The 26,096-nt window shown below is 47.1% G+C and overlaps 1 protein-coding gene across 8 annotated transcripts in view; it reads left to right on the forward strand.

Annotated features, from left to right (window-relative positions):
* The window catches only part of LOC147630606 (uncharacterized), a 280,387-nt gene that overhangs the window by 247,691 nt on the left and 6,600 nt on the right, over nucleotides 1–26,096 (forward strand). For 6 of the 8 annotated variants that reach the window (XM_086810544.1, XM_086810547.1, XM_086810548.1 and 3 more), the window contains one exon: nucleotides 18,057–18,190. The exons of the other annotated variants lie outside the window; for them this stretch is intronic. In XM_086810544.1, coding sequence (XP_086666670.1) covers nucleotides 18,057–18,190 — 134 coding nt within the window. The remainder of the gene's footprint in view (nucleotides 1–18,056; nucleotides 18,191–26,096) is intronic. 8 annotated transcript variants of the gene reach the window in all.

Here is a 26,096-nt window from a genome sequence, read left to right on the forward strand (position 1 = left end):
CTGTCTAGGTACATCATGGCTCGGCCTCCTGTCTGCCAAGAGGGTCTCTCTGTGTCTCCTGAGCTCAAGTAGAAACAATCCCAAGCATCTCTGATCCTCAAACTCCATGACCTTGCGTAACGGCCCAAAACCCTCACGGAAGAGGCAGTGATGTCTCCCTCGAATCTCATAATAGATTGTACATCCGCAAATGTAGTGTTCCTCTGTCTCTACCTCCTAGTAGCATAGCTGACAAATGCGCTCATCCAAGATCTGATGCACATATCGCCTTGTCTCAATCCGCAGCTGGTGTGATGAGGTCCGGATCTGTCCAATGGCACAACGTATCCCATGTGATAGGTGTATATCCATGTACGCCGGGCGGGTGATAAAATCATCTGGTGTGAGGTGTAGAAAATGGCTCTTGTAATGAGCCATTTTTGTGCCTAAGGGCTTAAGGGGGCTAGTCCATGTCCTCTCTATGTCCACTCTGATGATATCCATCCTGATCATGTGGTTTTGCTCTGAGTGGGTGAGATCCAAAAATGGACAATCCAGACTGTATTGAAAGGGTGGTAGTGCCTCTATCCGCAAACCATGTAGGTCAAACCATGATCTCATCTGAGCGTGCCAACAATGAGTATCTCCATCCTCTACCAACACTATGGATGAGCTCAATGCCAATCAGGAGTACCTCTGCTGAGGGAGCTCCCATAGCCGCTGTAAAAAGGTAACTGCCTGGACTAGGGCCTCGGTTACTACTGGTGGGCACCTAACTCAACCCAAACAATTTTATGTGGTACTGCTAATTTGCTCCGAATCCTGCGGGCAATCATCATAATCAGTGGTCTCTCCATTTGCCTCCATCCCTCTCTGAGATCTGTGATGTATACTGGTCCCCCAAATTGGAGCTCCGTACAGGAGGGTCAATGTGACAAGCGTATCAAATAGCCACAATTTGGTGCATGGCTCCTGAAATTGTATGAATGCACACTACCTCTCAAGTGTCCCCAAGGCTGCATGCCCTCCAACTAATCTAGCTGTTGTTGTCTCCTTCAGGGAGAAACGCGGTCCTGTGAAAGTAACTCCCAAGTAGACATATGACCTGACGTACTCTACCGGCTCCCCTCGGAAAGTGAACTGAGGCTCTGATCTCGTCACCCATGCCTGTGTGGTGTTAAACACCATAACCTTGGTTTTCCCAAGGTTCACTGTCAGATCTCTATCCGCACAGAAAGCCTCTAATGCATCCAGGTGTCTTTGTAATCCCTCTGGAGAGTCTGAGATTAGAACAATATCATCAGCATATAACAAGATGGGTATCAACACCCCTGCCAGGCATGCCCCTAGGCCTCCCAATCTGTCTACATAATTAGAGACCGCATCAATGTACAGTCCAAAGAGGGTGGGCGATAGCGGGCATCCAACTTAACCCGAACAATCTTATGTGGTACTGCTGATTTGCTCCGAATCCTGCGGGCAATCATCATAATTAGTGGTCTCTCCATTTGCCTCCATCCCTCTCTGAGATCTGTGGTGTATACTAGGCTCCCAAATTGGAGCTCCGTACAGGAGGGTCGATGTGACAAGCGTATCAAATAGCCACAATTTGGTGCGTGGCTCCTGAAATTGTATGTGTGCACACTGCCTCTCAAGTGCCCCCAAGGTTGCATGCCCTCGAGCTAATCTAGCTGCTGTTGCCTCCTTCAGGGAGAAACGCGGTCCTGTGAAAGTAACCCCCAAGTAGACATATGACCTGACGTACTCTACCGGCTCCCCTCGGAAAGTGAACTGAGGCTCTGATCTCGTCACCCATGCCTGTGTGGTGTTAAACACCACAACCTTAGTTTTCCCAAGGTTCACTGTTAGAACTCTATCCGCACAGAAAGCCTGTAATGCGTCCAGGTGTCTTTGTTATCCCTCTGGAGAGTCTGAGATTAGAACAATATCATCAGCATATAACAAGATGGGTATCAACTCCCCTGCGAGGCATGCCCCTAGGCCTCCCAATCATTCTACATAATCAAAGACCGCATCAATGTACAGTCCAAAGAGGGTGGGCAATAGCGGGCATCCAACTCAACCCGAACAATCTTATGTGGTACTGCTGATTTGCTTCGAATCCTGCGGGCAATCATCATAATTAGTGGTCTCTCCATTTGCCTCCATCCCTCTCTGAGATCTGTGATGTGTACTGGGCCCCCAAATTGGAGCTCCGTACGGGAGGGTCGATGTGACAAGCGTATCAAATAGCCACAATTTGGTGGGTGGCTCCTGAAATTGTATGTGTGCACACTGCCTCTCAAGTGCCCCCAAGGCTGCATGCCCTCGAGCTAATCTAGCTGCTGTTGCCTCCTTCGGGGAAAAACGCAGTCCTGTGAAAGTAACTCCCAAGTACACATATGACCTGACGTACTCTACCGGCTCCCCTCGGAAAGTGAACTGAGGCTCTGATCTCGTCACCCATGCCTGTGTGGTGTTAAACACCATAACGTTGGTTTTCCCAAGGTTCACTGTCAGATCTCTATCCGCATAGAAAGCCTGTAATGGATTCAGGTGTCTTTGTAATCCCTCCGAAGAGTCTTAGATTAGAACAATATCATCAGCATATAACAAGATGGGTATCAACACCCCTGCCAGGCATGCCCCTAGGCCTCCCAATCTGTCTACATAATCAGAGACCGCATCAATGTACAGTCCAAAGAGGGTGGGCGATAGCAGGCATCCAACTCAACCCGAACAATCTTATGTGGTACTGCTGATTTGCTCCGAATCCTGCGGGCAATCATCATAATCAGTGAACTCTCCAATTGCCTCCATCCCTCTCTGAGATCTGTGATGTATACTAGGCCCCCAAATTGGAGCTCCGTACAGGAGGGTCGATGTGACAAGCGTATCAAATAGCCACAATTTGGTGCGTGGCTCCTGAAATTGTATGTGTGCACACTGCCTCTCAAGTGCCCCCAAGGTTGCATGCCCTCGAGCTAATCTAGCTGTTGTTGCCTCCTTCAGGGAGAAACGCGGTCCTGTGAAAGTAACTCCCAAGTAGACATGACCTGACGTACTCTACCGGCTCCCCTCGGAAAGTGAACTAAGGCTCTGATCTCGTCACCCATGCCTGTGTGGTGTTAAACACCATAACCTTGGTTTTCCCAAGGTTCACTGTCAGATCTCTATCCGCACAGAAAGCCGGTAATGCATCCAGGTGTCTTTGTAATCCCTCCGGAGAGTCTGAGATTAGAACAATATCATCAGCATATAACAAGATGGGTATCAACACCTTGGCAGGCATGCTCCTAGGCCTCCCAATCTCTCTATATAATCAGAGACCGCATCAATGTACAGTCCAAAGGGGTTGGGCGATAGCGGGCATCCCTGCTTCACCCCTATCGTGCTGGTCACCCTATCAGATAGTCCGCTTGGAGCTTGGACTTTGCCTATCACAGACTCATACAAAGCATATATCCCCCACTGCATATCCTCGGGTACCTCAATGTCATGCAATCTGTGCATAAGCCTGGCACGTGGTACGGTATCGAAGGCTTTGCGGAAGTCCACAAAGCAGCAGTATATCGTTCTCTTCTGTGCCCTGCCCTCTTCAACAAGTGCCCGCAGTGTCAGTATGTGATCCAAGGTAGTAAATCCTCTCCTAAAGCGAGCCTGTCCATGTGCTCAATGACCATGCCTCTCTGCCCATCGGCTCAGCTCCGACTCCAATATGGAGCCATATAGTTTCACCAAGTAATGACCATGGTCGTCTTGTAGTTGCCTGCTGGTACCATGGGGTCCCCACTCTTGAAGAGTGGTACAATGATATGCTATGTCCAGCTTGTCAGGAAACCCTCACAAATGGCATGATTAAACACTTGTACGATGAGCGGAGCCAAAGAGTCTCGTGCATATGAGAAGTGCTCTCCAACTAGCCCATTATGATCATGTGCCTTTCCATTCTGTAACCTGTCTATCCCATCTAGCACCATCCGCATAGTAAAAAAGGTGGTGCTAGCCGGTCTAGCTCCCAGTGGAGGGGGGGTGGGGGGCTGTCCTTGTGCATCATATAGCTCTCTAGAATAAGCATGCCATGCCTCAGGTGCAGTAATCGGAGTACCAGGCTGTCTCTCCTCTAGAAACATCTTCCATGCCCTCTTGCTGTCCTTCCCCAGGAAGAGTTGGTAGATCTCCTCCTCTAGCTTAGCCAGATAGATTTGTTTCTTCCTCCGCACAAGGCGCCGAAAGATCATCCTGGCTTGTCTATGCGTGTGAGACCCAATGGCAATCTCACGCTGTAGCTGTGCTCGTGTGTCACAACACTCATCATGGGGCAATGCTGTAGGGGTGGGTGGAAGGGATCATAGGGCAAGGAAACACATATGAGGCGGATGCATGTAGTACACCTACCAATCCTCTCGTGATCTCGTCCAGAGGGCTATGCGGGTCTAAAGCGAACAAGCCATCAGATACTGCATCTCAGTAAACCCCAACTGTCTCACGTGTAAACTAATATCTCGAGTACCTAGGTAGATGAGTGGCTGGCCCATCTCTCGGGGATCTACCTACTAGTGTGAAACTCAAGTATGCATGATCGGTTGCTATGCCAATGGGCCTACTGGAAATCGTGAAACCCCGCACATCAAGTATCAATGAAGGAGATCCCACCAAGTAGTCCATTGTGCTTGCTCCCCCTTTAGAGTTCTAGTGTGTGAGAGCATCTGATCCTTGCCATCTCGATAAGCCATTATATATGACCAACCCATGTGTACTCGCGAGTGTGAGAAAATGCCTGCCATAATCTGTAATCTCCCCCTCATCCTGTGCTGATCTCTGCAGCCCTACATCCTCTGCCGTGATCTCCCATTACATAGCCTCTTGAGTATCATACAGTTCTATCTGCTCTGTGCCTGTACGTGCATTAAAGTCTCTCAATAGTAATATGTCTCCCATGCTGGCAAACCTCATGATATCATCATATAGTGGTATATAGGGCGACTCTCCTGATGGTGCAAACGTGGAGTGGGCTGAGGGAAAGTACCATACCGCCAAATATAGCTCGCGGAGCCCCTCTTTGCATATTCGGACCCACATGTACCTCGCATCTGCATCTCTATGTACCACACGTATTTTTTCATGAAGCTCCTCCCTGTAAAGTATTGCCACTCCTCAAGATCCTCTGGTACCTCCCACTGTGCGTGGCTGAGGGCGGAAAACCGATTCCCATCTATAACCCCGTACGTCAGGAAGCCTCTTGTTTGTGCATTGATGGGTCTCCGTATACATAGCAAAAAGGAAGTACAAATCTTGCAGCCATAGGTTGCCTTTTCAAAAGGAGGTCTTGACTCATAAAGTCCGAATCTACTGATCCAACTCCCTAGAGGAGTGAATGCCTTTAAACAATGAGCGTAGCCCTTCTTGCTGCATGACACCTAGACGACCTGCTAAGAGCCAGCATCATTCAACTTGAACCCGACCTGAATATCATGTTGGCCAGCCCTGTAACTACAGCCGACAGGCTCTTGTTCCAATCTGGGGTTCTCCTGCACACCAAAGCACCCGGCTCATGCCCAAACCCAGTGTCTTTTCCTACTGCCTATCAGAGATCAGCTCCTAGAATGAGCATGCACATGCCTTGCACACATGACATACCCCTCTGCTAAACTTGATGACGGGATGCCAACTTCTGCTCTTGGATGACTGTCGTCATCCCATTGTCTATTCACGAAGTCCCAACCTGTCATGCTTCCCTTCCTAGCAACCTTTTTCACTGAAAAACCTTGCCCGATCTCCAAATCCACTCCAACTCTAATGAAGATATATGCATCTGTTCCATCCTGTCCCCTTTCCCTTCATGCCCTGTCCATGAACACTTTCTCTAGTCTTCTTTTCCTGAGTATTGAGTCAGGCACTCTCACTCCACCCCTTGGAGGATCATCCTCCCTTGGAACCGTCACCTGAAAGCCTTTCCTGGTGTGCCCCAAGTGGCACCCGACTCACAGGACTGCCATTCCCCTCAGGCCCTGTGGAACACCACTGACCAATCTCTTGGGAACTTCTTCCATGTCTTGTGTTCCTTTCCTTGGTCCTAGTACCTGTGCACTTTCATGTACCTTGGACCTATGCACCTTCATTTCGGACTGAATCAGTGTTAAGCCTTGCTGACCCTGATGCTCTGATACCAATGTCACATGCGGATTAGAAAGCGGGCAAGAGGAAACCGCGAGCTCCCCGAACCCTGTTTCGCTCCCTTCCGCCTCTGATCCTTCCTCCGCCACTGTTCCTCTCTTTCCTCTTTCGTCTCTTTCCTCGTTTGCTGCCAGAATCGCTCCCCTCCGTTCCTCTGTTCCTCTGCTTTCGCTTCCTTCCTCCTTCGCTGCCCCCTCCTTCCTCCATCGTTTCCCTCCTCCTTCGCTGCGCCCATCCGCTTCTCTTCCTGCTTCGCCCCCCATCCTCCTCCGCCTTCCCTCCTTGCCTTTGCCCGCCCTATTTCGCCTTTCCCTCCACTCTGTCCGCCCCTGCCCTTGCCCGCCCTTCTCTTCCCTCAGTGCAGCACTATTGTGCTGCCCATCCCCCGCCCCTCTTCGCCCTTGTGTCTAGCCTTTTCCCCTTGTTTCCTTTTTTTTTTTGTGCTTTTCCCTTTTCCACCCTCCTTTCCTTTCCTCCGCCTCAATGCCTCCCCCTTGGTTCGGATTACTCCTCATCCGGGTTCAAGTCGGCCTTTTTCCTCGATTAGCATCATGGCTAATCATTCTCCCTCGGCCGGGCGAACCATTGTATTTTCCGAAGCCGAGCTCGCAATCCTCTACACCGAAATAGAAAAAGACTCCAAAACGACCCTCATTGCCAGAATCTTTGGATCTCACCCGTCCTGTCTCCGGGCTCGGGATTGGATCCTGGCGGCTCTGCCCTCTGACCTCGGATGTCAGGTTGCTTGAAAGAGGTTTCTTCCAAGTGGATTTTGATTCTGAGGACGCAGCCTCAGAGGTTTTGAAGGACAGCCCTTTGCCATTGGGCCCGAGGAAGATATTCTTTCTTCCCTACTCCAGCTATTTTGACCCTGTTGAGGAAGACCGGAACCGTTTCCCGATTACTCTCAGATTCCCAGGTTTTCCTCGCCCATATTGGCCTATGTTAGAGGCCATCGGGTCTACCTTTGGGCTTGTTCTTCAAGTGCCCCCCCTTCATGCCTTGCCGACATCTTCTGCCCAAGTGGTCAGTGCCTCGGCGGATGCTCTCCCCAGGGTCATGGTTCTTGCCCGTGACATTGAGCTCTTTGAGGACTATGTTTTGCTTCCGGGTCCTTGTGGCCCTTTGAAGCAACGTATGGAGATTGCAGGTAAACCCGATCAGTGCCGGGTTTGTCACCAACAGGGTCACTTTGCTCGAGATTGTTAGGAGGCCTCATAAGCGTGCCTCTCAGGCGCCACCTCCCTTGGTTCCTTCTCGTCCTTCAGTCCGCCAGGTGTGGCCGAGCTGTCTCTGATGCCCGCCCCCTTGGTGCGATTGATGGGAAGGCTTCCTCCGATCATGTACAGATAGATGATGTTTCTGGTTAGAGGGATGTGTCAGCTGATGCATCTTTGCAGAGAGATGATATCTCAGATCAGGATGACTTTGTGGAGTCCTCTCTACTTGGAGGGGGCGATATGCAGGATGTTCAGCACAGTGGGGATCATGTATTGCAGGATTTTCAGCATGATGCCATTGCCCTTGATGCCCCACAAGGCGAACAGGTTTCTCATACATATGCAGGCACGGTGCAGGGCCTCGGACAAGGGCATGTCAGTGGACTTTGCCCCTTGGATTTTCCTATCCTCTAGCATTATGAGAGGCGTCCTCAGGCTGCCCATCGTCTTCTTAGATCGGGGGTCAAACCCTCTTCTCTTCCATGAGAATCGTCTCATGTAATGTTCAAGGCCTTGGAGGGCTTCCCACCCGTGGTAGGAAGCGCCTTCTGAAGGACCATCTTCACCCTGCTGTTACAGGAGGGCCTATGGATGTGCTTTTGTTGCAGGAATACAAAGTCGATAGATCGCAATGTGGCAAAACCGGTAAGATGCTTTCTGGCCACACCTTCTGGTCCTAGGCAGTTGGGACTAGAGGGGGTGTTTGTATTTCAGTGGCAGCATCTATTATACCTCATGTTATTGGGCACAATGTTATCATCCATGCTAGAGCGCAGTGGATCTTGATCATGCATGAGGGTTAGAAATTGGGAATCTTGAATATCTATGCACCTAACGTGAGAGGTGAAAGGGTGGCCTTTTGGGACACCATTACAAATGTCATTCCCCAAGTTGATCATTGGATAGTGGGAGGAGATTTTAATATGGTTGAGCAACCTTCTGACGGTGGACGCGAAGGGGGTTTACACCCTTTGGAGCGAGCCTCATGCGAGAGGTTCACGCTTTCCTTTTTTGGCAGGGATTGCTGGACTGAGGATGACTTCCAGAGAAGGCCAAATTCCTTATCTTTCTCTTGGCACAACCGCAGGAGTGGGGATGAGAGCATCTTTGCACGTCTGGACAGGTTTTATGTGGACGATTGGTCCTTGGACAGAGGAGGCACCATTGCTATTATGCCTGGCACCACCAAATCCGATCATTGCCCCGTCGTTTTGTGTCTCAGGGAGCCTGGGGCTCGCTCGGCCTCTCCCCGTATCCGTATCCCTGACTCTCTTTATCTTGATGCTGACATCTCCCTTGAGATCAGAGAGATATGGAGATCTTGTGACGGTCCTGATCCTCGCCATAATATTGCGCTAGCTCTTGAGAGGACCAGCCATCATTATCATAGCATTGCCTTGTCTAAGAAGAAGGAGGCTCTGGACAAGGAGAGAGCTATTAGGCGTAGGATTACTGCTCTTCAGAGGGAACATGAAAAGCATCCACATGCGACTTGGATTACAGACCTCTTGACCACAGTTAGAGCAGAGCTGTAGTTGGCCATGGACACGAGGGCTGAGTTCGCCTTTCATGCGAACGAGGCCTTTTGAATTCAGATGGGTGGCAGATGCAACAAAGAGTTTTTTTCAGTGCACAGGCCTTCCCATAGCAGGGATTCTGTGAGGTACTTGCAGGATTCACAGGGTTTGGTTCAGATTGAGCCTGATAAGGTGAGGGGTATTGCTTCGGAATTTTATCGGTCTTTGTTGACTGTAGAGGTGCCCTCCCCTCAGAGAGATGTGGCACGGCAGAAAGTTTGGGAGTGCATGCCCAGCTCATTTCAGATGCTATGTGTTCTTCCCTGGATGCCCCTTTCTCGAAGGATGAATTCCTTCACGCACTGCATGCTCTTTCCAGTGGTTCATGCCCAGGGGATGATGGTCTTTCTCCCGCCTTATTTATTCTTTTTTGGGATCATATTGTAGATGCTATCACTGTTGCCCTTCAAGAAATGTGGTTGTCGGGTATGATGCCTCCATACCTCACGGAGGGGCTGATTCACCTTTTTGGATCAGTGATTCTCCTCTTGCAGATTGGGGTATAGATGTTGGTTTTACTTGGATTGAGAGAGGATGCTCTGCCAAATCCCTTGGTTGTCAGGTGGGCGTTGACATCTACCCTACACGACTTTTTACTCCAGTGCTCTTAAGCATTAAAAGCAAACTTCATCACTGGAGTAGGAGGAAGCTCAACTTGGCCTCTAGAGCTTTGGTGGTTAACCAAGTTTTGCTAGCCATGACTTAGTTTATCACTTCGTGCTGGATTTTTCATAAGGGCTACATTGGCCAGCTTCGTCGCCTTATTCGGAACTTTCTTTGGTCAAGGCTTGATGGAAATGCACACACCAGGGCTAGAGTTGCTTGGGAAACCATTATGAGGCCTAAGCAGGAAGGGTGATTGAATATCATTGACCCTGAGGTGCAATGTAAGGCTTTGTTGTGTAAGCTGGTTGTTAGGAGCTTTCTTCCCGGCACTGAGCCGTGGAAGGACTTTCTCATGCAGCAGATCACGAAGTGTGTCCCTGTTCGCGGAGGTGACTGGACTCTCAGCTCACGCTTTATTTTTTCGGATGCAGTTCACCGCTCCCCTTCATCCCCCCTGGTTAGGTCCCTCCTACGGGCCTGGGATTGCCTGAAGAGTTTTTTGGTACGCATCCCCCCGTGTTAAGCGGAGGAAGTTAACCGGCAGCCCCCGAGTTTTTTGGTTTACATCCCCCCGTGTTAAGCGGAGGAAGTTAATCGGCAGCCCATTCTGTGGAATGACTTGATCTAGATGTGCATGGTAGGCCTCTTGGGGCAGCTATGCATATTCTTTGGGCTGGCTAGGAGACCCTTTGCCCTACAGTGTTGGCTTGGAAGAGGTTTTAGAGCCTCACCGAGGTAGAGAGATTGGATCTCACGCAGCATTTGAGAGGCTCTAGTCGGAGGATTGCACAGATGCAGCCATTCCCAACCACTGGATTACTAGATCTTTCTTGGAAGACCGTCATCATTCTTGGTTTGGGGTTTTTTCTAGGACAGGTGTTCCTCTTCAGGTTATGGGTCTCCCCTTGCCTAGGGAGGATGATGTACCGGTCTTTTTTTCTGTACAAGATGGATGGCAGTTGGAGAGATGTGATGGATGGCAGTTGGAGAGATGTGACGTGCAGGACCTTATTGAGGGCCCCTAGATTCATCCAGTCAGAGTTGTTGGCAGGTTAGGGAAGCACGCCTTTGTTGACGACCCCCCCCCCCCCCCCCCCCCCCCCCCCCGGGATGATCACAGAGAGTGTTAGCATTTGGTTGTATGGTGGCTGCCCTATCAGACATTTGCATTGGGACCCCGGTGAGTGGGTGTGGAAGGATGCTTGTAACCCCTTGAAAAGCATGCCTTTTTTCAGTTATACGGTGCGGAATGCCAGACATCTTATCTTGGGACACATTCAAAGTGTCCCTACTCTTAGACCCCATTGGGAATCTTACTGCATTTCGACTGACATTCAGAGGGTTTTTTGGCGGAGATTGTGGCATTCTTATAGGAAGCCACAGATTTCCTCCTTTATCTGGGTTTCTCTTCATGGTGGTCTAGCCACCAATCAGTGGAGGTCAGTTACTGGTGCTTGCCCAACATGCCCTAGATGTGCAGAAGCTTCGGAGTCAGTTTACCATTGTCTATGGTTGCAAGGAGGCACAGAGGGTTTGGTCGGCAATTGCACACCTCTTTGGTAGGATTAAGAGGGATGCTTTCATTTCTTTTGGTTCTATCATTTGGTTGACACAGTCTGGGCCTCAGCTGAGATTCGAGGGGACTGACAGGAGCTTGGCCATTATGGTTAGCCAAGGAGTTGCTCGGCAGTGTTGTCTTCAAGATTTGCCACTTTCACACTTTGTCCCTCCGGCATAGAGGTTAGACAGTTCTCGGGAGATTATTGCTAGCATCTCAACCTGGAATATCTGGAAAGCTAGATGCATCGAGGCCATTGAGGGTACTCCCGTTCTTGTTTCTCAATGTCTTTGCAAGATTTGGAGTGATATCATTCTCACCATCATGGCTACGTGGGCCAGAATCCAGGGATTTTCGAGGGCTGCGGAGAGGAAGCGCGGCCAGTTTATGAGAGAGTGGGACATTGGTATCTTTTTCATGTCCTCTAATTCAGGACCCTATTGGCAGCACAGGGCTCCTGATTGGTTGAGATCTCCACCTTTTTTGGTGTGAAATCTCCATTTTGTAAAATTTTTTCATACTTAATAGAAGTCTCCTTTCTGAAGAAAAAAAATGTCACATGCGGAAGCTCTGGGAGTCTTCTTTCAGCCCTAAACACCATCTTGGAACATGCTGATGCAAAATGCATTCAGAAGATAGAGAAGAGAGAGAGATATAGCTGAGTTTCAATATATTCATACCGTACAAAAAGGAAGTACAAATCTTGCAGCCATATGGTGCCTCTTCAAAAGGAGGTCTTGACTCATAGAGTCCGAATATACTGAACCAACTCCCTAGAGGAGTGAATGCCTCGAAACAATGAGCATAGCCTCAGCCCCCTTTTATAGCCCTTCTTGGTGCATGACACCTGGCCGACCTGCTGTCAGCAAGCATCAACCTAAACCTGACCTGAATATCATCCCATGTTCGTTGGCCCTGTAACTACAGCCCGCAGGCTCTTGTGCCAATTTGGGATTCTCTTGCACACCAAGGCACCTGGCTCATGCCCAAAACTTGTGTCTTTTCCTGTTGCCTATTAGAGATCAACTCCTGGAATGAGCATGCACATATCTTGCACTTGACACTAGAAGAGGAAGAAAAAGCTGAATGTAAGCCATCAAAATCAATTGAACTATTCTCAATCTGACATGAAGCGGCAAGTAGAGAGTTTCCAATATTCCAATTTAGTCATAATTTTTTGCAACACCCAATCTATAACATCACAAATTGAAAGATTCCATTCCACATGTTATCCGAAATGTCTGACATGTATTGTAGGCGATATAATTTGCCCAGGCCATAGAATGTTGTGCCATTGAGCTTCATTAAGAGGCAACAGTTCTGATTTTTTAAAATTGGTAAAAAGACCTACTGCCAATCCAAACATATGCAAAGCGTTCATGAGACATTGCAGATCCGATTGCATAGTCTGAGGAAAGAAGAAAGAGTCATCAGCATATGCCTGAGTTACCAAATGCCAACCATCAGGGAGATGAAGCCCATGTAATCTATGAACCTCAGCGAGCTTATCCATATATTTCAAGAAGGGATAGGTAGCAAATAGCATAGAGCAAGGCATTGAGAGGGCAGCCTTGTCGAATCAAAACCCATCAAGAGGATGAACCTTTTCCCAAAATGCATCTAGCAGTGCTATCTCGATACAACAGTAAATTATGTTCTGCATTTTTGGACCAAAGCCCAACTTCGCCACAACTTCTGCAATGTTATCCCATTGGACTGTATCAAAATCCTTAGCAATAGCAACCTGCAATAATATCACATCTTGCTTGGTATATTTTGCATACTCTATGCCAACATAGACATTAGTAATGTTATCTGCTATTTGTCTACAAGGCACAAAAACCATATACTCAATGGATACCCCTATTCAAGATCTTTTTTAGTCGATTAGCGATCATCTTAGTGATCAATTTATAAATCATTGGCATTGTCATGTGCACAGTGGGTATCTACCGTGCGACTTATTGAAAGGTCGTGGACGTAAGTCCAATCAGCCTATCACTTGGAATAACGATTTGGATATGGCCTTCAGACTTTTGAAAGACAAAGTCAAGGAAGCACCTATCTTAGCATTGCCTGATCCTAGTCGGCCTTATGTTCTTGAAACTGATGCCAGTGACTATGCTATCGGGACTGCTTTATTTCAAGATGGTAGACCGGTTGCTTTTGAAAGTAAAAAGCTAGACGACACTCAATGTCGTTGGCCAACCCTTGAGAAGGAGCTTTATGCTGTGATTCATGCTCTCAAGGTTTGGAGACATTATTTATATGGCTCCAAGTTTGTGGTATTGACTGATCATCAGTCAATCAAGTATGTGTGTGATGCGGATGATTTCGTTGGGCAGAGTTAATGCAAGATTTTGATTTTGAGATCCGTTATCGGAAAGGGTCCATGAATAATATTGCAGATGCGCTTGGTCGGATTAGAGAGGTGAATACTTTGTCGTTCACCGAGATTTCTACTGACTTATTTCAGTCATTGAGAGGGCTTTGCAGGACTGATAGTTATTTTGGTCCATTTTGGCAGAAGATCCAGGACGGGAGCTCATTGATTGACCAAGACTTGGTGACTGCGCAGTCTACCATTCAGGCTGCAGGAGGTCAGTGGATGATTCGGAATGGTTTACTATTCCGTAATGACAAAATTTGTGCACCACAGATCTCGGACATTAGGTCCAAGATTCTGAGGGAGTGTCACGACGCCCCTTCTGCTGGACACCCTGGGGTACATAGGACGCTATCATTAGTGAAACACACTTTTTATTCGCCGAAGATGAAAGGGTATGTAGAAGATTATGTTCTCAAGTGTCAGATTTGTCAGGCAAATAAAGCTGAACGCTTTAGATAGGCTGGGTTGTTGCATCCTTTGCAAATCCCAGGTAATAAATGGGAAAGTATTTCCATGGATTTTATTACCGGATTGCCAAGAACACATCAAGGCCACGATTCTCTTTGGGTTGTGGTAGATCGCTTGACAAAAATGGCTAGATTTTTACCGACCCGGAAGACTATTACAGCTACGCAATTAGCTCGGGAATTTATCGAGCAATTGTTTAGACTGTACGGGTTACCGCAGGACATAGTCAGTGATAGGGACTCTAAGTTTACGAGTGATTTTTGGAAAGTTGTTTTCGAGAAGTTGGAAACAACTTTGAATTTGAGTTCCTCTGATCATCCTCAATCTGATGGCCAGACTGAAAGAGTGAATCAGATTTTGGAGGATATGCTTCGAGCATATGTATCCAAAAGACAAAGTTCATGGGAGAATTATCTTCCTACGTTAGAATTTGCATATAACAGTACTAAGCATACGAGTACAGGGTTTAGTCCTTTCATGCTTATGTACGGTTTTCAACCAAGATCACCTGTTACAGTAGGATTCTCAGGACTTCAGTATGATGCAGCACGTAATTTTTTGCAAGATATGCAGGAAATGTTACAAGTTGCGAAGGAATCTATTAGAAGTGCTCAAGACCGAGACAGGTTTTATTCTAATAGACATCGTTCACCCAGAGAGTTCTCTGAAGGAACGATGGTGTATTTGCGAGTTCCGAAAGATTTCGAGACTTTACGGACAGGTAGATCTCCGAAATTATCCCCTAGATACTGTGGACCATTTCGTGTTTCACAACGGATTGGTTCAGTTGCATATGAATTGGATTTGCCTTCTCATGTGAAAGTTCATCCTGTATTTCATGTCAGTAGACTTAAGGAAGTACTGGGTGGAGCAGATCAGTTAGTTACTCCTCAAGAAATTATAGATGTCCAGGACATGACATTTGTTCCGCACGAACCTGAAAAGATTCTTGGCTTTCGTGAACGAAGATTGCGTCATACGCTTATCACGGAATACAAGATCAAGTGGAAGGATCGTATTGAGGAGGACGCTACATGGGAGACGTTGACTTCTCTTCAGAGAGATTACCCTGGCTTTTTAGTGAGCTCAGGAGTGAGCTCTTAGAGGAAGGGGAGTATGTCATGTGCACAGTGGATATCTACCATGTGCTATACGCATGCAAGACTAGTTTCGAGGCTTGGGGAAGCTTGGAACTAGGCAGGCTGATTGACGAGCTGAGTTAGGGAAATACTAACGGGCGGGCACCCAAGTATGGACGGGCGGGCGGCCAAGTGTGGACGCCCGATGACCGGCCAAGAGCCTATAAAAAGGGTGCCAAGGTTAGTATTGCATTATAGAGAGTCTCGCGAGTTTGTGAGAGCTCTATGGTCTGGAGCCTGGATCTAGTGCAGACGTGCACCTGCTTTATGCAGCCGAGGCCAGCAGCAATCTCGAGGCCCGCGAGGGCAACTTCGTGGCGGTATGGGACGTCACAAGGAGGAGATTGGTCGGTACGTCATCCTAGTTAGCTCAGCTCGTGGCTCGGTGGGGACAGCCAAGACTGTGGGCTCGCCCACGGCTGTCATGGTTGGGAGGTGAGTCAGGCTTGCACTCCCTTGCTTGTTTGTTGTTTGTTTGTTTGCAGGATTCGAGTTTCGAACCAAGATCGATCACGAGGGGATCCGTGGGGATTTGACAGGCATCAAGGTAACAGGGCACCAATCGGAAAGTTTTTGACACATCCTTTTTTGGCACCAATCTAACTAGTCCCTCCTGCCAAGCAAAAGGCATGACACCCGAATTCCAAGCCTCATTGATCATAAGCAAAAGTGATTCTTCAAGCATAGGCCAAAACTGCAAAAAGAACTCCACAATCAATCCATTCCATCTTGGAGCTTTCATTTACCAAGCGCCTTTACTGCCCTATTTAGTTCCACAGCTAAAAACATGGACTCCAAATCAACCACTTCATCCATATTCACAATGTTAGATACATGAGACAGAAGCTCCTGCCTAGCCTTGAAAATATCAAGAGTCATCTGGGGCGCTGTTGCAAAAACATGCTGAAAATGCATAACACATTCATGCTCTAGTTGGTGTATGTCCGATGTCCAATTGCCATCCTCTTTCATCACCCTAGATATACATTGTTTTTGTCTTGAAACATGCAAGCTTTTGAAAAAAGATTTGGATGAACAACCTTTATCCGAAAGGGGTTTTTGGCGTGATCTACTTGCCATTTTTGCGATTTCGGATGGTCATTGAGAACCAATGCATGCTGTGCATAGACAATATGATCCTCCTCTTGCTAAGATAGTATGCAAGTATGATTGGTCTCCTCCAGAAACTGCAGCATATTCTTCAATGATATATACATTGTCTTTCATCCCCCAAATTTTTTACTAAGGCTTTGAACGCAATATATGCCGGATAAAATGGAGATAGATTCAGATCCAGTTAGGGAGGAGAAGAAGGAATGGCACTCATTGGCGCAGTGGTTAGAGGAGGTATTGGAGGAGCTCACAGAAGTCCTTAGGGGGGGGGGGGGGGGGGGGGGGGGGGGGGCCTCTCTTGGGTGCTCAAAGTTAATAAAAATGTCCAAATGCCCAATTGTCCACTTTTTTGAGTCATCGGGTTCACATATTTGAAAAAAGGGTGCCCGCATTAATAACATGTCGAGCCTTTTGATATACTGTGTCAACCCATTTATTTAAATATGTGCATCCACCCATTGTAAATACAAAGAAATTCCTTTCATTTATTCAACTCCAAGATTTGACATCCACAACAATTGGGTGCTTCACCTCTCTTCTGGCAAGTTAGGCCAGTTCCTATGGATCCTCTGGACAAACCACCTTAACTGGTTCCTCCACTGCTAGTACCACCTTAACTGGTTCCTCCAAAGCTGGCAGTGGAGATGCTAGAATGCTTGAAAAAAATGTTTTTTTCAACTCTTAAAATTAAAGGCAATGCTTAGGCTTAACTAGGATTTAGACTTAAAAATCACTAAAATTTATGCAAATGCCGGGATTTATAACTAAAATGTACAAATTTCATCCTTTAAAATTAAAGACAATGTGAGATTCCAACCGGGATTTTTGAATTTCAGTCGGGAAAATTACACTACTAACCGGGTTATGTGAGCACTGGGGCCCCCACCTAATTTGAAGCAGTAAGCCGTCTTACATGGAATCACATGCATGATGTTTTTAATGTTTAGAGGGGATATGTAGGACCTAGGTGTATTATTAGTACAGGCCAGCTCCTCATATACCTCCCCGCCACCCTTCTGTACTGTTGGGCTGTTTCTATGTACATCTTACCGCTGTTTTCCGTGCTGTCCTTTCTCGCTGTACCTGCAGAAATGTACCTGACTTGTAACATCCGTACAGTTCAGTACTCGCACCCAAATTATATTGACAGTTTAACGGATGCATCGCATGTTGTATCTGACTGTACTGTTCCATGCCATACTGTGTACCTATTGTACCGCTTTGTACATGGTTGTACGGACTCTGGGCATCCTGAGGCTTGAGCTCTTGTGGCTGACCCATACTAGCAAATCCGGAATTGGACATCCATTATCCTGACAGCCTTAATTTCATGGATAAGTTTTCCAGTTTTCCTGGAAGGTCACAAATCATGCAAAAATTACCCATGCATCCAATTTTGTGCAGAAGGTTTACTCAGTTCATGTAATCGTTGATGGTCTTGTCCACAATGTTCTTATATTTATTTACAGATTGAATGCACTCAAAATCATGATTTTGGTTAATGGCATTTCCTTACACCCCAAATACATGCAATGGGAGTTAAGTACCGCACTAGGAAACTAATATTAAGCAATAAATCTCCTTGCTCTTCGCATAGTCAATACTGATGCTTTTAATATGTCGTTTGATGTTTCCTTGTGCTAATGGTGAACGCTGGATGTATGCTTCGTTCTTGTTTTTCTGTTTTCCCTCCTTGCTTGTGTTTGTTGTTGTGCTTGTAGTACCAGGTGGGTGTGTGTGTGTGTGTGTGTGTCTGAGAGAAAGAGAAAGAGAGAGAGAGAGGTTTTGTGTTTGAATTGAATCTCTCATGAGTGAGGCTACTTAAAGCAGAGCCATGGAGAGAGATGGTCAAAAAAGCACTTCAAAAAAGGTTGGATGATAGTAGTGACAATGTACGGTTGAGGGTCTTACCAGCAATCTCAGCTTTCTTCCATACCATGCCAAGTTCCTATAGTGATGCATCGGTAAGTTCAAATCTTGCTGTTAAGCTATGCAAACGATTAACTGTTCTCATGCATCAAAGTGTTAGGTAAACATTCAGAGGACAGCTTTTTCATTTTCATAGAGATGAGTGGTAAAGCTCCTGGATTTTTCTTACATACAAGCAGGCTTCGGTGAAGAAGCCCCCCGCACTGTTGCTCTGCACCCTCCCTGCTTGCTCTTCTGTGCAGCAGCTCCTGCCCGCTCGCCCCCACTCCCCCCTTCTTTGCTGCACAGTTCTCCTGCTGCCCACCTTTTTCTGGAAAAGAGGCCTTTATTAAGTATGAAAAAATATACAAAAGGGAGATTTCAAACCAAACAAGGGGGAAATATAACTAATCAAGTGTGCCTTGTGCTACCAACAAGGTCCCATATGAGCGGCAATGAAAAAGATACCATAATCCCACTCTCATAAACTGGGCACACTTTCTCTCAACACTTCTCAAGAATCCCTAGATTCTAGCCCAAGTGGCCATGAGGGTGTGGAAGATATCACTCCAAATCCTGCAAATGCATTGTGACTCCCCCTCAATGGCCTCGGTGCATCTAGCCTTCCAAATGCGCTAGGTTGTAGTGCTAGCAATAATCTCCCATCCAGGCTGCAGTGATAGGAATAACCTCTCATGCACTTTACAACCTCTATGCAGGTGGGACATCTCCTGACTCCATCATGTCTTGAAGATGGCACTGCCGACCAACTCTGTGACTGATCATAATGACCAGATCCCTGTCGTTCCTCTCATATTTGAGTTATGGGCCTGACTCTGTCAACCAAATGATAGCACCAAAAGGAATGTAAGCATCCTTCCTCATCCTATCACAGTCCAAATCCTATGTGCTTCCCTGCACTCCCATAGGCAATGGTAGACTCTCTGAAGCACTTGCACATCTCGGGCATGCTGAGCTAACACCGGGGAACTGATCTCCATTGGTTGGTGGTGAGACCACCAAGTAAAGAAAGCCAAATAAAGGAGGATATCTGTGTCTTGTAAGAATGCCACAACCTCCTCCAAAAAGTCCTCTGAATGTGTCCAAGGACAAGATGCCTAGCATTCTGCACAGTGTAACTAAAGAAAGGCATGCTTTTCATCCCTCCACTCCCAATCACCAGTGCAAATACTTAATAGGGCATCCACAGTACAACCAAAGGCTCCAAGCATCTATGATCATCCCAGCATCAATCTGCACAATCCTTTGACTAGTGCCCCTCAGGTCTGCTTGAGCACCCCTCTCTGATCCTTTGTAAGGCTTTTAATCCGCTTCCAATCCAACACTGTGGGGAAGAGAGTCTCCTAGCCAGCCCACTGAATATGCATAGCTGCCCCAAGAGGTCTACCATACTCATCCAATATTAAGTCGTTTGACATAATGGCTTATCTGTTAGTTTCCTCAGCTGAGAGCGAGGTATATGAACCAAGAACTTCCTCATGCAATCCCAAGCCGGAAGAAGTGATCCAAGCAAAGGGGAGGATGAAGGCCGATGCTCTGCCTCTGAGAAGAGAAACCTTGGGTTGTATATCCTGTCCCGGAGTACACCTCGTAACCTGCTGCATGAGAAAAACCTTTGTGAGTACACCTCGTAACGTGTTGCAGGAGAAAACCTTCCATGGCTCAGTGAAATCCTCAGACAATCATCTTACAAAGAAATGGCTTACAAAGCACCTCTGGGTCTATAATGTTAAATCCCCCTTCTTACTTGGGTAGGGTAATGGTTTCCCTAGCAACTCTAGCCCTGGTGTGTATTGTGCCAGCCTGACCAAAGAAAATTCTGAATGAGGCGACGTAAGTAGCCAATGCATCCCCTATCAAGAACCCAACATGAAGTGATAAATCAAGCATTGGCCAACAAATAAACCAATCTAGATGCCAAATCAAGCTTCCTTCTACTCCAATGCTGAAGTTTTCTTTTAATGCTCATGAGCACATGCGAAAGCTGTTGTGCTTGGAAGATGTGAATGCCACAAGGTATCTGTCACAAAGTTCCTTACAGCTTCTATTTTTCTACTATTCATGTGTGGCATGTGTATGGCTAGTGTAGCCTGACATGGTGTGTCTGTGTGGCATATGGAGCCTAACATGACATACATGTATGGCTAGTGTAGCCTGACATGGTGTGTCTGTGTGGCATATGGAGCCTAACATGACAGTACATGTACGGTTGGTGTAGCCTGACATGATAGTACATGTGTGGCTTGTGGGGCCTGACATGGTGTACATGTATGGCTCATGGAGCCTGACATGATGTAATTACCTGGGACCAGCTATCCTGGAGATCTTTTGTATTTATGTTCTGGGAAGGTTCCGGAAGGATCATGAGCCCTGACATTTTATCGGATACAACTCAGCAGATGGGTGTTTCTTCCAATCTAGCTACACTCATGTGTGTGCATGACTTTGATTTTACCTTTGGATGACGTGTCTTGTTTGCCTGGACAATGCCTGAGATTTTTGCCTGCGTTGTCCATGGGGCCAAGGACGCTTGGGCACCCCGTGGACCTGTATGTGCACACCTGTTTGGGACTAACAAGTGGTCTACATGTGTTTTGCAAGTGGTAAGTGTCCCCAAAAACCCAATTTACAGCTTTACGTTTTCACATACTAATAAATATGACACACACTTATAAGTGGCCGGACAACTTATAAGTTGTACACACTGGACAGAACTTATTTAATACATGTGGCAGCCATAAGGCGGGCATTGGACTTCATTTATACCCACTTCTAGTAGGCGCCCCCTTTCTGGACCCAAAAAGCACACGTTTGAGCTATTTCCAGCAGGGATCCCTTATTACTGACAAAAAACTCAAATTTGGAGCATGCGCCTACTTTTCTGGGTGCATGGGAGCTGGTCGACCAGTTTTGCAGCTGTGGGCAGCCTTTTCTCACCATCCATTGCCGACGGAAACCATCCAGGTGTGTGGTAGAAGTTGGTCGGCTACTCCTGGGAGCCTTTCTTGCTGCTGGCCGCCTGTTTACAGCTCTTAAAAAGCTGCTGGTCACGGCACAAAAGAGGGGAGAAAGCTGGCCGATTTGAGGGAGAGTCACCTTTTGCTGATCGGGGCCTCTTGGAATGTGTGCTGCTACTAGTCAACCGCTTCTGAGAACTGGTCGACTAGTTCTATGAGCTAGACAAGAGGAAGATGAAGATGCAGAGCTGTCTCGGGCTGATGTGGGAGTGCTATGGGCTGTCCATGGTTGTCCTACATATGCTTTATGCCGCGAATGCTCTCTTGTGCTGAGGATCATCAACAAATTCTGCTTGTGTTTTTGTTTTGCTTTCATATTGTACTGGAAGAGACAGGTGCTAGCCAATGGAGAATCCCTAGGCACCCGTGAAGTTGTATTTGGAAGCAGACGGGGGGGAGGGCAGCCCATCTTCTGGCCCCTAGTGTGGTGTACTGAGTAGATTTTTCATCTTGTTTTATCTAGCATGCTTATGTGTATTTTCAGATTTCATGATTAATAAGATTTTCCGTGTACAATTGCCCTTCCGTTTACAGTATCTTGCAATGTGTCCTCTCTCAATCCAAGTGAACCCCACATCCAAATCCCAATCTGCCTGCGGAGAATCACTAATCCAGAACCCCATTGACTTGTGCCAATTAATGGTGGCTCCTGTTGCCAACAAATAAAACATCTCCAAGGATGTCCGGAAGGCATAGCGACATGCATGTGAGGCCTCCAAAACATCACGGTATCATCTGCTAGCTCTGTGTCCTGGGGAAATCTAAGGCCCAAGATGCATGGGGTAGCCCGAATGAACCTGCTCATAGCCTCCGCTACTATAGGGTACAGTAAGGGAGCTAGGAGCATCCTTGCTGCACCAAGCGGGAATTCTCAAAGCACTCACCACGTCCCCTACAGGCCAAAACTGTGCTAAAAACTATGCCTCATGCCCGCCTTTCACTTGGCCCTTCTCCTCTCTGCACTTTTGTTCTCCTACCCATCTTTTTTCTCCCGCCTGCCATTGTCCTCGCCCCCCTCCTCTTCGCTTTTCTTCTCTAGCCTGCCTCTTCCTTGTGTCTATAGATGAACTGAATGCCTACAATAACAAGAGAATGAATGGAAGAACAAGAGTTTGTATTCGTTGTTTCAACAGTAGGGAAAACCTCCTTTAATACAATTCCATGGCTCCAAGGCCCTTGTTACAATCCCATGTTGTGGATAACTCACACACACATCATGCTTTCACATGTGCATACCACAGCCAACCTACCCCTCTACAGTGTCTACCTCCCTACTCTTGCCAACCTCCTCCTTTTGCTACGCCTTCCTCCACCCACAGCCCTCTACCCATCCTTCCTCATGCCTTACATTACTTGGGTTCAAGTCAGCCTTCCATCTTTGATTGGCATTATCACTTCTGCCAATGCCACCATTTCCTCACCCCCTCAGCCGGGAGAACTATAAATGTTTCACAAGACGAGCTCCACACCTTGCAAATCAACATTGATCAAGAAATTCGGCACAACCTTATTGGTCGGATTTCACTCTCAAGTGCGGAACGGCAGCTCTTCCCATGATAATATTTCGAGGATGTATGCCTACTTGGTAGGGGCTTCTTCAAAGTAGGCTTTTTTCTAAAGACTTCTATAGTAGGAAAAAATATACAAAAGGGAGATTTCAAACCAAACAAGGGGGAAATCTCAACCATTCAGGTGCCTTGTGCTGCCAACGAAGTCCCATATGAGTGGTAGTGAAAAAGATGCCATATAATCCCACTCTCATAAACCGGCCACGCTTTTTGTCCGTAGCTCTCGAGGATCCTTGGATTCTGGCCCACGTGGTCATGAGGGTGTGGATGATATCACTCCAAATCCTACAAATGCACTGTGACTCATAAACCAAAGTGCCCTGAATGGCCTCAGTGCAGCTAGCCTTCCAAGTGTGCCAAGCACATTCCCTACTATGGGCAAGCACATGTCGTGAGAAGAAGTGTTTATTGCATATGCCACCCATCTATGCCCAAAAGGCCTCGTTGGCATGAAACAAGAACTCCGTCTGCTTATCCATGGCTATCTCTGCATATTTGCTCTAATTGTAGATAATGGGTCTGGGATCTGAGGAGATTGTGGATGCTTCTCTTGTTCCCTCTGAAACGCAACAAATCTTGTGCTTGATAGCCCTCTCCTTGTCTAGGGCTTCATGTTTCTTGGCCAAACTAGGTCCTCTCCAGGGCCATGCAACTCTCTTTCGAGGGTGGGGATTGTCACATGACCTCATCTCTCTCTGACCTCATGCAAAATATCTGCATTTAGATAGAGAGAATCGGGGATATGGATGAGCGGGACTGCCAACTAAGTCGGGGGCTCATTGAGGCACAAAACAAATGGGCAATGATTCAACTTGGTGGTGCCAAACATGATAGCAATGGTGCCTCCCATATCCAGGCCCAATCATCCACATAAAACCTATCCAATTGTGCAAAGATACATCCATCCCCGCTCTTGAGGTTATGCCAAGAGTAAGATAAAGAAGTAGGCCTTCTTTGGAAGTTGTCCTCTGTCCAACAATCCCTACCATAGAAGGAGAGCATGTGTTACAAGTGGAACTATGGATGTGCTCTTGTTGCAGAAGCACAAATTGGATAGGCACCAGTGTGGGAAAACTGGTAAGATTCTTTTCGGCCATAGTTATTGGTCCTTGGCGGATGGGACCAAAGTCTATGCACTTCTGTTGCAGCGTCTTGGATATGGTGTTATCATACTTGCTAGAGCACATTGGATTATGGTCATGCATGAGGGTCAGAAATTAGGCATACTAAATATTTATGCACCTAATGTGAGAGGTGAAAGGGTGGCCTTTTAGCAACATGCTTCCCTAGGTAGATCATTGGATAGTTGGAGGGGATTTCAACATCGTTGAGCAGCCGTGGTCCTGAGGGTATAAGACACCCCTTAGATGGGAGATATTATAGGATGGAGTTGGTCCTTAACGAGGCGGGGCCTTGCACGTTCCTTGAGACAATCCTCATGGTATGTGGTTTTGACCCCGGATCTAAGCAAACGCTAAGCCAGTGTCTATGCCCACCTCTCATAATGTGAAAGGAGAGGGTAATCACTCCGGTGAGTCAAAGCTTACTCTGGGCTTTGGCCAGTTGTCTTCTTCCACTTGGTCCTCAAAGGATCTTCCTTCTCAGGTATGCACAGAGTTTGATCCAATGAAAGAAGACCGACGCCTCACCCCCATTACACTTGGATGTCCTGGCTTCCCAAGGGCCTACTGTAATTTGCTGAGGTCAATAGGAGTTGCCTTTGGCCCAGTACTGGAGATCCCTCCACTACTTGGTCCACCCTCGTCTACCTCAGAAGCTGTCACCGTCAGCTTAGACAGGGTACCTCCCCTACAATAGTGGGGTGGGGAATCAATCTAGAAGTTCCTACCTAGAGAATCAATTTGCTCTAGTAGTTCTAGGCTTCCAGTAACCTTAGACCCTCACATAGCTACTCACTAAGGCGCATGGATGATGGATCACCCATATCTCTCAAGACTCGGCACGTGAAATATAGTATTCCATCATTTGACCTGCATGAAGAAGCGTGCATTCTTAGCCAAATACGAACAGGAGTCATACCAATGCTTAGCCAAATGCGAACATGAGTCATACCAACTCTTTTTGAGACAGGATAACTCCAATGCATGGTTTTGGCCAGTTGTCTTCTTCCATTTGGTCCTAAAAGGATCTTCCTCTTCAAGTATTGCACATATTTTGATCCAATGAAAGAAGACCGACACCCCCATTACACTTAGATGTCCTGGCCTCCCAAGGGCCTATTGTAATTTGTTGAGGCCAATAGGAGCTGCCTTTGGCCCGGTATTGGAGATCCCTCCACTGCTTGGTCCACCCTCGTCTACCTCAGAAGCCGTCATCATCAGCTTAGACAAGGTACGTCACCTACATTAGTGGAGTGAGAATCAACCTAGAAGTTTCTACCTAGAGAATCAAGTTACTCCAGTAGTTCTAGGCTTCTAGTAACCTTAGACCTTCACATAGCTACTCACTAAGGTGTATAGCGATGGATCACCCATATCTCTCAACTCTCATACAGAGTCTTCCATCATTTGACTTGCATGAAGAAGCGTGCATTCCTGGCCAAACACAAACAAGAGTCGTACCAAACGCGAAGAGGATTCATACCAACTCTTTTTGAGTGAGGATAACTCGGATGCATGTGACATTATGGAGGAAAAGAAAACCTCAACACCTATCACACATCCTCTCCTTTGGGAAGCCTATGCACGATTGCTTTATGATATCCCAGATCAGCCCACATCTCATATGTCACACATCCCATGCCCCACATCATGTGTCCTCTTCAAGACTATCAATGTCAAAAGGGCTCTATTAAAGCTGCATAATGGTACGGAGAAAGAACATGAAGATCCTACCTTACCTCGTGATGGCAGCACACCATCTGCTGGGACAGCAGTCCTCTCTGCTCCTCAGATCTGCGTTTATCTACAGTCCACTCTTCTGCAGATTTGTGTTTGTCTACATCACCTCACCTTCTAAGAGCCTCCGTCTCATATCGACGCGAGCCTTCGTCACCGACCGTGCTTCAGCTCCAACCTTGTCTTTTGCTTCTTTGACAGTGTACTAGTCAGAGTCTCCTCACATCAGAGGGCCTCTTGTACTGGATTTCATTCACCATCGTACATACATTCATTTATCCATTTCATGCTGTGTTGGTTTGCTTTGATCTCTCGCACATCTAATGTAAAGATTCATGAACACATAAATCTTTACAACGAAGCCTTCTTGGACCTAAAGCATGTGACTCCTAGAATCTAGGAGAGTTGCTATTTTTCGCACTCTAATGGAAATTTCGTTCGCGTCAAAACCTCCGAATTTTCGCGAGGATCAAGGGGTACTAAAGTACCTTTGTCAAA

The sequence above is a fragment of the Cibotium barometz genome, chromosome 16, assembly GCF_041138505.1.
Source record: "Cibotium barometz isolate CiBa-2024 chromosome 16, ASM4113850v1, whole genome shotgun sequence".
Taxonomy (NCBI): domain Eukaryota; kingdom Viridiplantae; phylum Streptophyta; class Polypodiopsida; order Cyatheales; family Cibotiaceae; genus Cibotium; species Cibotium barometz.